Below are 12,327 nucleotides of genomic sequence, written 5' to 3' on the forward strand. Positions count from 1 at the left end.
TGCTTGGATTTTCATCTCATGGCATTGGTTGCATGTTTAACCGAAGTAGCGACTCTTGGCATTTGGCAGTGGAATATTCAAGGTGTTCATTGCGTTGATGATTTACTGGACTAATTAGGCTTAATAGATTCGTCTCGCGATTTAGCCTAGGGGTTGTGCAATTAGTTTTGTAATTAGACTATGTTTAATACTCCTAATTAGTGTCCAAACATCCGATGTGACATGTGCTAAAATTTAGCACATTCCTCCCAAACACCCCCTAATCATTTGGGTTCACGAAGGAAAGAAGAGGGAAGTAAAAGGGGAAGACTAGTACATTGAGTATTCTAGTATTCCCTCCGTTCTAAATCGTACGTCGTTTTGGCTTTTTAAATTTTATAGATATAGTATCTATAAATTTTAAAAAACCAAAATGACCTACAATTTGGAATGGAGGGAGTAGTTACTAGTAGTTTTTGTGTATATATTTGGCTCACTTAAACTGTTACGGTGCCCAGGGAGCAGCCTGAATATTGGCTTTGCTGTGTAGCTGTCGAAGAGCTAGCTGTATATGGCAGTTACGGCTGAAATCGGGCTGTGGGGCTCTATCTGTTGAAGCAGCTTCGGCTGTGCTAGTATTTCTACCAGGAGAAAATAGTTGGGTTCCTTCGCCGCGCAAGAAGGGGAAGCTACAGACTACAGCACAACCATCATCCTTGTGCGATCAGCGTCTCAGTCTTGTTTGTTAAGTGTTACGATAGAGCACTCAACTGCATAACGTGCTTCCGTACAAATTTTCTTTGGTGACGCGCAAACCTATTTCTGACATTTGAGTACAAGGGCATCCCCTCTCTCTCTGATAGGAGAACACCAATACTTGTTGACGCTTTTTCTAGCCAACACATCGAATTGCGCTAGATCGCGCGTGATAGAACACTAAAAGAGAACTGACCTTCCATCCACCTCTTTTGTCCCAGTTAACATTGGACCCGTGACTAAAGTGGCGTGCCACCGAAGGCCAGCGCGATTTAGTTCCGGTTGTGAATACCAACCGACTAAAGCTCACCCTTTAGTCTCAGTTGTAACGGTCAGAAAAATCGCACCGACGCCACCCCCCCTTTTGTCCCGGTTGGAAGCTCCAACCGGGACAAAAGGCTGACTCTTTTATCCCGATTGGTAACTCCAACCGGAATAAAAGGTTTAGTCCCGGTTGGTAATTTCAACCGGGACAAAAGGGGGGGTCTTTTGTCCCGGTTGGAGGTTCCAACCGGGACAAAAAGGGTTGTATTTTGTTCCGGTTAGAATTTCCAACTGGGATAAAATCTCCTCCCCTATAAAATCACCACACCACACAAAGAGGTCTTCTTCCTCCTCCAGCCCGTGCCACTCCACTCCACCGCCCTCCTCTCCATGACGACGAAGCAACCCTAGGGGATGTGCTGCCCAAATTTGTTTCCTCATTTCTGTGGGGATTTCACTTATCCAAAGTGTTGTGAAGGTTAGCTACTTCATCCTTCCTTCATTTATTGTTATTATGTTTTGTTTTGTGCTTTAGACAGGGAGAAAAATGAGTTTTTTAGAACGAGGAAGAATGGAGAGGATTTTTATTTATACATATGTTTTTAAGCTAGAATTTGATGTATAGCTTGCTTGTTATGTAAGATTCGTATTAGTTAAAATAACTTGATCAATATTAGGTATGAGAAAAAAATAGAGTAAATGTGTTTTAATATTTAGCTATTGCAATAAAATTAAGGTAAATAAAATGTAGGTGTAAGAAAATAGAATTTGGTCATTGCTACATTTTTTTCATGTCATAGTAATTTAACAATAATTGTATTTCTTTGACCAATAATTTATTTATCTCATGTTAATGCAAGAACTAAATATTATAAACAATAATCCTACACGAAGCCCTATGTTCATTTTTCACATAATACGATGCAGATGGACCAACAATGGATGTACCACCTCCGTTCCTCCAATCCTAGTTAACTTCACCTCACGAGGCTCCTGCCTTTGGCTGGTCAGACTGGTCAGGGAAGCCGGTCAGACCGGTTTGCACAAGGGCAACAGAAAAACCTACGTTCACCACCCCGGAGGGACCACGTCAGGGATGATGAGCCTAGGGTTGTTCTGAGATCGGCAGGCCACTCAGAACGTCCTCAACTGCCGTCGAGACGAAGGAGAGAAGTAAAGGGTTGGAAAAGATTAGGGTTTGAAGATAAAGTAAAGATAAACATTTTGTTCAATTAGGTATTAGCCTCAATCAGCCACGACACTTTATATTTATAGGGTGTAGAGGTCTTGCCCCGCAATGAAATTCTATTACAAACCTTAACCTACTAGGACTCCTCAATTCTACTCGGACTAGGATTGGGTCAGTCTGACCGGTCGTGCCTACCGGTCAGACCAGTTGGTCTTGCCAGACCGGCTATAGGATCCAGGATCGGTTAGACGACCTGGAGGAATCGATCTGACTGGTTGGTCCCGGCTTGATCGGCTTGCTGCCAATTTTGAGCTCCAACACATGCCCCCATATTTTTTTTAAAACATTGCGTACCATAAAACAAAAATAAGCCTAAGGGCGATGTTCCTTACAGAATCCATCGGCCATGTTACATCAAGCATCTTGCCAAATACTTGGCTAATACTTCTTCAAGTACCTACCATTGAGAGTTCTAGGCAACTGCTATCCTCGCAAAGTTTCTACCATATAGGAATTCCTAAAAAGCACCTTCACAATCTTGTATGGCCCCTCCCAACTTGGAGACCACTTGCCAAACTTGTTGCTCTTGGTCCCTATAGGTAGAATCATCTTCCAAACCAAATCATTAACCTGGAAAGATTTAACTTTTACCTTCTTATTATGTGCTCTAGCAACTAGAATTTTGTCCTTCTCAATCTCCTTCAAAGCCTCCAATCGCTTGTCGGTCACCTCATCAACATTTTCCATCATCAAGGTATGATAAGTATCAACATCAAGATTATTTTGCTTAGCTAATCTATATGCGCCTAGATTCACTACAACAGGCAAAATAGCTTCTTGACCATAGACAATCTCAAAAGGAGTAACTTTAGTCGCACCATGTCTAGCAATACAATAAGCCCACAAAGCTTCAGATAATACCTCATGCCACCTTCTAGGATTTTCGTCTATCTTCTTCTTGATGAGCTTAATCAAAATCTTGTTGCTAGACTCGGCTTGTCCATTAGCTTGAGCATAATATGGAGATGAATTGAGCAATTTAGTACCATAGGATTCAACAAACTCACGCACCTCTTTGGATATGCATGAAGTCCCTTGATCCAAGGTTAAAGTTCGTGGAATGCCAAACCTATGCACAATATGTTCTCTAACAAACTCAATTACCTCCTGATGTATCATATTCTTGAGGGGAGTTCCTTCGGTCCACTTGGTGAAATAATTAGTAGCCACTATAACAAAATAATGTCCTTTTGATGAAGGAGGATGAATTTTACCAACAAAGTCCAATACCCATCCTCGAAAAGACCATGGCTTAATAATAGGATACATCAACGTAGCAGGTACCATGTGAACATCCTCAAACTTTTAACACTCTTCACATCCTTTGTAGTAGCAAAAATAATCGGCTATCATATTAGGCCAATAAAAGCAAGTCCGCCTAAGAAGCCACTTCATCTTAGAAGCTGACTGATGTGTACTACAAATCCCTTCATGGACCTCTCCCATAGCCACTCTGGCCTGATTAGAATCCAAGCACTTTAAAAGCAAATCCTCCGCGGTCCGACGATATAATTCACCATTAACCAAAGTGAACTTGAAAGCCCACCGTTTGACTTTTCTCTCAATTGAGCACCTGGGTTTCTGTAAATAATCAATAAGAGGTTATACCTTGTTTCGGCATCCAATAATCTTTTACTCACATATGTAAAAATATGTTCCTTGCCTTTGGTCTCTTGAGTCAAAACTACCCCAATAACACCTTCTTCAGCCGCCACATATAATTTGAAAGGAATCCCACTCTTTGGTGCTTGAAGAACGGGCGGTGAAGATAAATAGTGCTTGAATTTTCTCAAAAGCCTCTTGCTGTTTTGCCCCCCAAGTAAATTCAACTTCATTTTTCAACCAAAAAATAGGAGTAAAAGCATTCACCTTCCCAGACAAATTACAAATAACCTTCTCAAGTAATTTACTTTGCCCACAACTCTTTCATGAAGGTAAGAGCTTGTACTTTTCTAATAGACTCAATTTTCTTAGGATCTATCTCTACACCATTTTCATGTACAATGAAGCCCAAAAACTTCTCAGCCGATACACCAAAAGCACATTGACTAGATTCATCTTTAAGCCATATCAACGTATTTTCTCAAATGCAAGTCTTAAATCAGCTAAATAGGATTCTAAGTTAGCTGATTTGACAACAATATCATCGATATAGACTTCTAATATTACACCAAGCAAGTCATGAAAGATTAAATTCATAGATTTCTGATAAGTAGCACCAACATTCTTTAAACTAAAAGTCATGACTACCCACTCAAATAAACTAACAAATCCTAGACAAAGGCCGTTTTGAAAATATCCTCTTCAGCCATAAAGATTTGGTTATATCCAGCATTACCATTAAGAAAACTAATAACTCTATGTCCAGAAGCAACATTAATAAGTATATTGGGTATAGGCATAGGATATTCATCTTTAGGAGTAGTTCTATTAAGATCTTTAAAATCAATGCAAACTCTGAGCTTACCCGTACCTTTCTTCTCAACAGGCACAATATTGGAAATCCAATCAGCATATCGACAAGGCCTAATAAACTTAGTATCTAGCAACCGATTAATTTCTTCTTTAACTCGATCAAATATGATAGGATTAAATCGCCTAGCAGGTTGTTTATGAGACTTAAAACCAGGTTTGATAGACAGCCGATGCTCAACTAACTCCCAGCTTAAACCAGGCATCTCATGATAATTCCATGCAAAACAATGGATATACTCTTTCAATAATTCAGTTAACTTAGCCTTAAAAGCAGGCTCAAGGTTCTTGTTTACAAAGTCGGCCTAGGTATAGTTCCATCACCAATATCTACCTCCTCTAAAGGATCAACCGATGTAAATCCTTGTCCTAATTTGCTATCATCAAAATCTTCAATGGCTTCACATGTATCGTTGTCATGTGCCCGATAGTGCTTAAGTCTTTGCTGCAACCACTCCAGATTTTTATCCATTAAATCACATGAGGTGGTTTAGCTGATTTTCAACCGGATTCAAAACAGCAGGAACAAAGCCATCCTTTGTACAACTGATGAGCTTATAATTAGAAAGATCTAAACCAGATAAACATTTAACATTATCATGTATGCCTGTGGTGGAATTATCATCTATAGCAACACAAGCCGACGTATCACCATGCACAACCTCTACTTCGTCGTCTACCCATTGAATTAAAAATTGATGCAAGGTAGAAGGATTGCATTGATTCTCATCTATCCAATAACAACCCAAAATCAAGCTAAAGTTATCTTGTGTCTCGACAACGAAGAAAGCGGTAGCCAACGTCTTGCTCTCGACGGTGAGCTCCATAGAGACGACACCTTTAGCTCCGATAGGCTCGCCTCCTCCCACACCGCTAATGGTCATGTTGGTCTTGATCAGCTCTTCATCTGAACGACCCAATTTCTTGAACAAAGAATAGGGCATCAAGTTAACAATCGCCCCTCCATCAACTAGCAATCGAGAGATTGGTTTCCCATTGATGTGACCCTTCATGTACAATGCCTTTAGATGATTATCAATAGCTTTAGGCTTCTGAAATGTAGCCTCCCTGGGTTCAAAATCAAGATGAGCCAATTCTTCCTCCAAAATAGCATAATCATCCGCAGACATATGGACCACATTAATATCAAAGTTCATGCGTTTACGTGAAGAATTGTAATCAACAAGTTGCTCATCATCTTCTATTTCAGTAACTGATGTCAACTCATTGTCACAAGCCACAGGAGTAGAAGAAGAAAAACTGGGTGGCATCTCTAGCTCGACCGGTTGGACCGGTTCCACGATCGGTCTGACCGGTTCAACCGCTAGCACCGGCGTCTCGGCCAGTCTGACCGGTGGCTCAGCCGGTCTGATCGGTGTAGGTGCTGGCTGGGCATTCGCCTTGACCTTCCACTCCTTCCCCTACGAGACCATGGATCTGTACTTGTTGAAGGTCTCGTCTCTTTGTTTCTTCAGTTCTTGCTCCTTTCTCTCTTGGAATCGCAATATTTGAAGCTTCCTCCTTTATGTGCGAGTCAAACTGGGAGGACACCACCTTGGTAAGAAGTACTTGGAGCTAGAACTGCTACACCTAGCCTCATGATCATCAGCAACAAGGGCCCTCTGGATAGATGTCTTAGCCTTATTGTCTATGACAATCAGCATTTTGCCATCATCCTCAACAAGGACCTTCATGCACCCAATCTGGATTATATCCTTGCTTGTAGTCCTCTTTGGGTCAACGTCCATCTTTTGCACCCCTCCTCTTTCTTCTTGAGACAATATACTTGCCTTGGAGGAGATGGCCTTGGTGACTGAGCAGGTCAATCAGACCGGTTGGGGTAGGCCGCTTTAATCAGTTGAGCCTAGTGGCTCCAACCTGATCGGCAAGGTGCCAAACGGCCATGCACGAGGTGTGAAATTCTATATAGAGCTAGTCTTCTTGATTCTCGCCATCTAAGATGGAAAGACTGCTGCTGAACTGACTGATAAGGTGCCCACATCACGCAATTATCATCCCACACCAGGCATGGTGAATTTGATGTTGGAAGAGCCCATGATGTGGTAGGGTACTACTTCTGTTGAGAACATTCACCCCTCTGCCTTGTAGCTACTCTTGGAGGTGAAGCCAGCCCCTCTTGGCGCATGGGTGACCTCATTCTTTTTTTTAATGGCTGATCACTTGTAACAACCTTTTGGTTGGAATACTTGGCCAAAAACTTGTCAAATGTGATTTCTCTTTTGCATCACTCCCCTGATCTTTGACCAAGTTAAGCTTCCAGGTTCCAATCTCCAGACGCTTCGGTTTTAGCATTCGGGGGCGGCCCTTGGCCAGACCGGTCTGACTGGCTTCCTGAACCGGTCTGACCGGTTTGTTCTGCTTAGCAGGCTCAAATAGTTTTTCACCAGTCGACGCGGTTGACCCTTACCCCCTGTGTCTAGAAGCTCTCACGATGATCTTGAATGACTCTCTAGCATCATGAGTCTTCTCATATGCCACTTTCCATGTTAACTCCTTGCCCCTCAAATCAGGCTTCTCTTCCCCAACTACCACATTCTTGTCTTTGGTTGCTTCAGCTTGATGCGGCAGAACCAATACCTTAGGCTGTTGCAAATCCATGGTGTTGACAAGGAAAGGTGCCTTGTCCACTTGCATTTCATGAAAATTCAAACAACCTTCATTTATGGCTAATTGAACCTATCAACGAAACACATTGCAATCATTAGTAGCATGTGAAAAAGAGTTATGAAACTTGCAATATGCACGCTTTTACAACTCTTCAAGCGGGGGTATGGCATGAGATATCTTAATGTTCCCAAGCTTAAATAATTCATCAAATATGTGATCACATTTGGAAACATCAAAAGTAAATTTTACTTCTTCTTGCTGACCCTTATGAACCGACTTAAGAGATGAACAAGAATAAGTCTTAGCCTTGGAAGGCCACACGAACTCAGCAACATACACATCATTATCATCGTTGTTCAAACTATCATAATCATATTCAATAGCATGCATATTGGACCGACGAGATTTAAAGCTTTCTTTCTCTTTATTCATTCGGTTTTCTTGGATTAAAGCTCTCACTTGTACTTGTGCAACTAAAATAAAATCATAACCATCTATTCTATCCCTAATAGATGATCTTAAGCCTTTGAAAGCAATATCAGCAAGATCCATATCAGAAATTGACAAATTAAAATAACAGTTTTTGGTTTCTTTGGACCATTTTATATAAGCATAAATGGATTCGTCTCTACCTTGCCTAACTAATGTTAAATCTATCAATTTTAATTGAAAACTCCTATAATAAAAGTGATCATGAAATTTCCATTCTAATTGATCCCAAGAATCAATAGAACCAAGACCTAAGGATGAAAACCAAGCAAAAGCAGTTCGAGTTAAAGACAAAGAAAACAATCGTACTTTTAAAGTATTGTAGGAACCCACTTCACCTAGTTGAGCAGTAAACTGACTAATATGTTCCCAAGTGGTCCGGTTATCATCACCATTAAATTTAACAAAATCAGGCATACACCAACCAATAGGAAAGGGAACATTATCAAACTCAGCGTTATATGGATTTTGGTACAAGTTAGAGTTGCCAATATCAACACCAAGCTTATTTCTCATCATAGCCAAATCTTCTTTAAATTTAGCAAATTCATTCCAATTAGAATTATTTGGCTATTGTGGCACTGTATTCACCGTATTCATCTTATTCAAATGGGGCATGCTATTAGCCAGAGAGAGCCTATAAGCCTCAAAAACATCATTGGGTATGACATTAGGTGATGACGATGTATGCACTGTTGTACTATATAAAGGCACATAATTTTCAAGCACATTGGTATGGCTAGGAGCAGCGACATAGGCTGCTCGAGCACAACCTCCAGCGCACTGGCACTACAAAACAACTTCACACGTAGAGACACTATTTTTGTCCTGTAGAGACATGTTATGTTGCCCCTAGAGAATCATAGAGTCATTTTCCAATATGTCATAGAGATGCCACTATAAACAGTGTCTCTTTGAATGAAGAGACATTTTTATAAGTGTCCCTATATTTTGTAAGACAACCTGTAATGGCACAATATTATGTCTCTATCATTTAGATGACTAGAAATATATTGCAAAAATATTATAATTTTGGAGTGATGGGTCTTCGAACTCAAAGACCTCATAGGTCATTGCATTATACTCCACCTTCTAGCCAACACAATCTCACACCAATTCTTGCATATTTACTTAGTATAATTCTTATGAATATGCCTCCATAGTCTAAATAGTGTCTCAAGGTATTACAGTGAATGTCTCAAACTATGTCTCTATGGGGGTAAGGTCAATTTTTAAGTGTCTCAAATATGTCCCTAATTTTCTGTATTGTCATTCTACAGAAATGACTTACGAAAATGTCCCTATGGTTGAAAATGCCTCTAGTAGTGTCTCAACACAGATGACACTTTCCAAAGTGCCACAAAAGACATATTCATAAGGGCAAATCACAAAATGTCTATACAAAAGTGTCTCTACTTGAAGTTTATGTTGCAGTGTGGTCAGACCAGTCTGACCGGTTACCTCGATCGGTCTGACCGCTCTAGCCGTGTTTGGCTTTGGTGGTTGGACCGACGACGTTTGACTAGGGAAGAAGTTGGGAGGCATGCCATACAATGGATTTTCAAGAATAACCCTTGGTGTAGCCGATGAGCTAGGATGTAGTACCCCACGTGGATCAATTTGAGGAGTACTGGTACTTGTAATATTACTAGTAGATGTAACATATCTCCCCTTCTCTATATCTTCTAGTCGTTCTAAACACGCAATGTAAGAAGCAAGAAGCTCATCACTACCCAAAATATGCTGATTAACCTTTTCATTAAGCGTAGATGGGTTAGGGGTGATTTGCTTACTATGCCGATTACCTCAACCTTGTTGTCATTTGTCTTGAACTCCATCACAAAATCTTGCACTCTTGTCACCGTGCCCTAGCGGTCCTTTTTGAAGCCAATTAAGAACTGTGTCTTGAAGTACTCCTCTGCCGACAAATACTTCTGGCGCTCTTCCTTGCTGAGATCTTCAATGGAGGTCGTGATGATGTTGTCCTTGTCGATTTTCTTAGTAGATCCCATCTGGCTTGGGTTTGATAGAATGGTTGTAAAAACCAGATCTTTCTTCTCCAGCGGAGTCCCCAAAAATCTGTTGGCACTTTTTCTAGCCAACACACCGAATTGCACTAGATCGTGCGTGATGGAAATTCACCACACGAGGCTCCTACCTCTGGTCGGTCAGACTGGTCAGGGAAGCCAGTTAGACCGGTTTGCACAGGGGCAACGTGAAAACCTACGTTCACCACCCCGGGAGGGACCCCGTCAGGGATGATGCGCCTAGGGTTGTTCTGGGATCGGCAGGCCACTCAGAACGTCCTCAACCATCATTGAGACGAAGGAGGGAAGCAAAAGGGTTGGAAAAGATTAGGGTTTGAAGATAAAAGTAAAGATAAATATTTTGTTCGATTGGGTGTTAGCCTCAATCAGCCGCAGCCCTTTATATTTATAGGGTGAGGAGGTCTTTCCCCGCAAGGAAATCCTATTACAAACCTTAACCTACTATGACTCCTTAATTCTACTCGAACTAGGGTTGGACCGGTTAGACCGGTCGTGCCCACCGATCAGACCGATTGGTCTTGCCAGACCGACTATAGGATCCAGGACCGGTCAGACAGCTTGGAGGAACCGATCTGACTGGTTGGTCTCAGCCTAATCGGCTTGCTGCCAATTTTGGACTCCAACAATACCCTTTCTCCCTTACAAAACATGGCCATTTCGAAAAGCCAAAAGAGCGCAACGGCCGACAAGCAAGATAGACCCATGCTAGTCCCTCCATCCCAAATTACTTTTCATTTTGACTTTTCTAGATTCATAGCTTTTTGCTATGCACCTAGATATATAGTATGTTTGGAGACGTAGCAAAAGGTTATGTGCCTAGAAATGTCAAAACGAATACTAAGTTGGGATGGAGGGAGTAGTAGAAAAAATTACTTGGTTAATGGTCAAATCTTTATTCTTTAGTAAATCAAGTGGAATACTAGAGAAATGACCCCTTAGCATGGCAACTGAGGCATGAGGGCACGCACAACGTATCGATGGGTGCTGTCTATATACCGCCATGACAGCTTTCGCATCCTACGTGTACACAGTTTAATGCGCAGAGAGAATGCTACTGTCGTCTCGCAAGATGACGCCTGCGGCCCATTCTCCTTGAATCAATCGCCAGGTCGAAGCGTGTTGTATGGTTCGTCTCCAGTCCACGATGACTGCGACTGATCCATTGTGTCGAGAGTGTTTTGGCGAGGAGAAATCACTGGTGGCGTCAAAAATCCAACCCCAATATGTCCTGCAGCACCATGTGGCAAAAATGGACGCCACCGTCGGTGGCGTGACAATTGCTTGTTGCGGCGGCAGCACGGCAATTGCTCGATGGGCAGAGGCGTGGGAGTAGAAGGCTGCGGCTGCGAAGCTACAACACCAGTGCACAAGGGCACTAATCTGCCTCATGTGTCGCACACTTCTTGCCAGCCCCCGGGCATTGAGCCCAGGGCCGGTCCTGAGATTTGGGAGGCCTTGGGTGAAAGTAAAACTCGAGACCATTTAATATAAATATTATAACAAATATATATGAAATATTACCAATAAATACTTAAATGTATCTAAAAGCAATATTCATATCAAATTATTTATACATATTACCTTAAAAGTTTCTTCTAACATTCCTCGATACAAAGTCACTTATGATAGGGTTGATGTCAGTCTCATCCAACAATTTTTTCTTGATGCATAATGTTGCCAAACCATTTAACCTCTTCTAAGTCATTGTTGACCTCAATCAATAACTTCAATTTTGAAAAGCTTCTTTCAGCTGATGCGACAGTCACAGGCATAGTAAATAAGAGTCGGTAAGCAATGGAGACATTAGGATAACAATCCACATCTCTGATATGCTTGAAAATCTCCACAGCAGACATTACGCTATTTGGCAAAGTGAATTTCATAATCTTTAATTCAGAAAATAAGATCATATACCTCAACATCAAATGAACCATCAAAAGAAAAAGTTTCTGCAAATTTAGTGCAACAATCTTCAAGTTCATTATCATTTAATGACTTCAAAGTGCTTGAGCTCAATAAAATTCGAATATATCTTTAAACACCATGAGTTCTTCAAATCTGTTCTTCAAAGAAGTGATTACTTTAAAAAGACTTCTCAGCTTCAAGAATTTCTTCTTGGCAATTACTTTCATCAAACTGTTTCTTCCTTGTAACACGATGTTTTTCTGGAAATGATGCCTCTACATCCATTTCTGTTGCAATACCTTTGGCGATGATCATACTAGAAGAAAACCTCTCATTTCTGTAATTCTCAAAGTATTGTATTATACCTTGTATTTGCTTCAAAGTCGAGTCAATGCACATGGCTGGCGATTGCAACTTCTTGCTCACTTTATTTACAGCAAATAAAATATCATGCCAGATAACCAAGTAGAAACTCAAAGCTGCCTAGTGCATCAAATAATTTTTTTTGCATCACTTTTATCATTAGGTTCAATGTTA

At 41.0% G+C, this 12,327-nt stretch overlaps 1 protein-coding gene across 1 annotated transcript; it reads right to left on the reverse strand.

Annotated features, from left to right (window-relative positions):
• Positions 1–2,671: 2,671 nt before the first annotated feature.
• LOC105914210 (protein NYNRIN-like) lies at positions 2,672–5,991 on the reverse strand. Its single transcript, XM_012845252.1, has 2 exons — positions 5,466–5,991; positions 2,672–3,435 (listed from the first exon to the last, which is right to left on the reverse strand). Exons 1-2 carry the CDS (start codon positions 5,989–5,991, stop codon positions 2,672–2,674), a joined length of 1,290 nt encoding a protein of 429 aa, XP_012700706.1.
• Positions 5,992–12,327: the final 6,336 nt, after the last annotated feature.

The sequence above is a fragment of the Setaria italica genome, chromosome IV (genome assembly GCF_000263155.2).
Source record: "Setaria italica strain Yugu1 chromosome IV, Setaria_italica_v2.0, whole genome shotgun sequence".
NCBI classification, from domain to species: Eukaryota; Viridiplantae; Streptophyta; class Magnoliopsida; order Poales; family Poaceae; genus Setaria; species Setaria italica.

Bases quoted from the DNA above. Each gene is read 5' to 3' on its own strand.
- LOC105914210 (XM_012845252.1), bottom strand. From the start codon at position 5,991: ATGCCACCCAGTTTTTCTTCTTCTACTCCTGTGGCTTGTGACAATGAG. The intron at 3,436-5,465 runs GTTGTTATTGGA...CTTCATCAAAAG, and splicing joins TAACTTTAGCTTGATTTTGG to GACATTATTTTGTTATAGTG.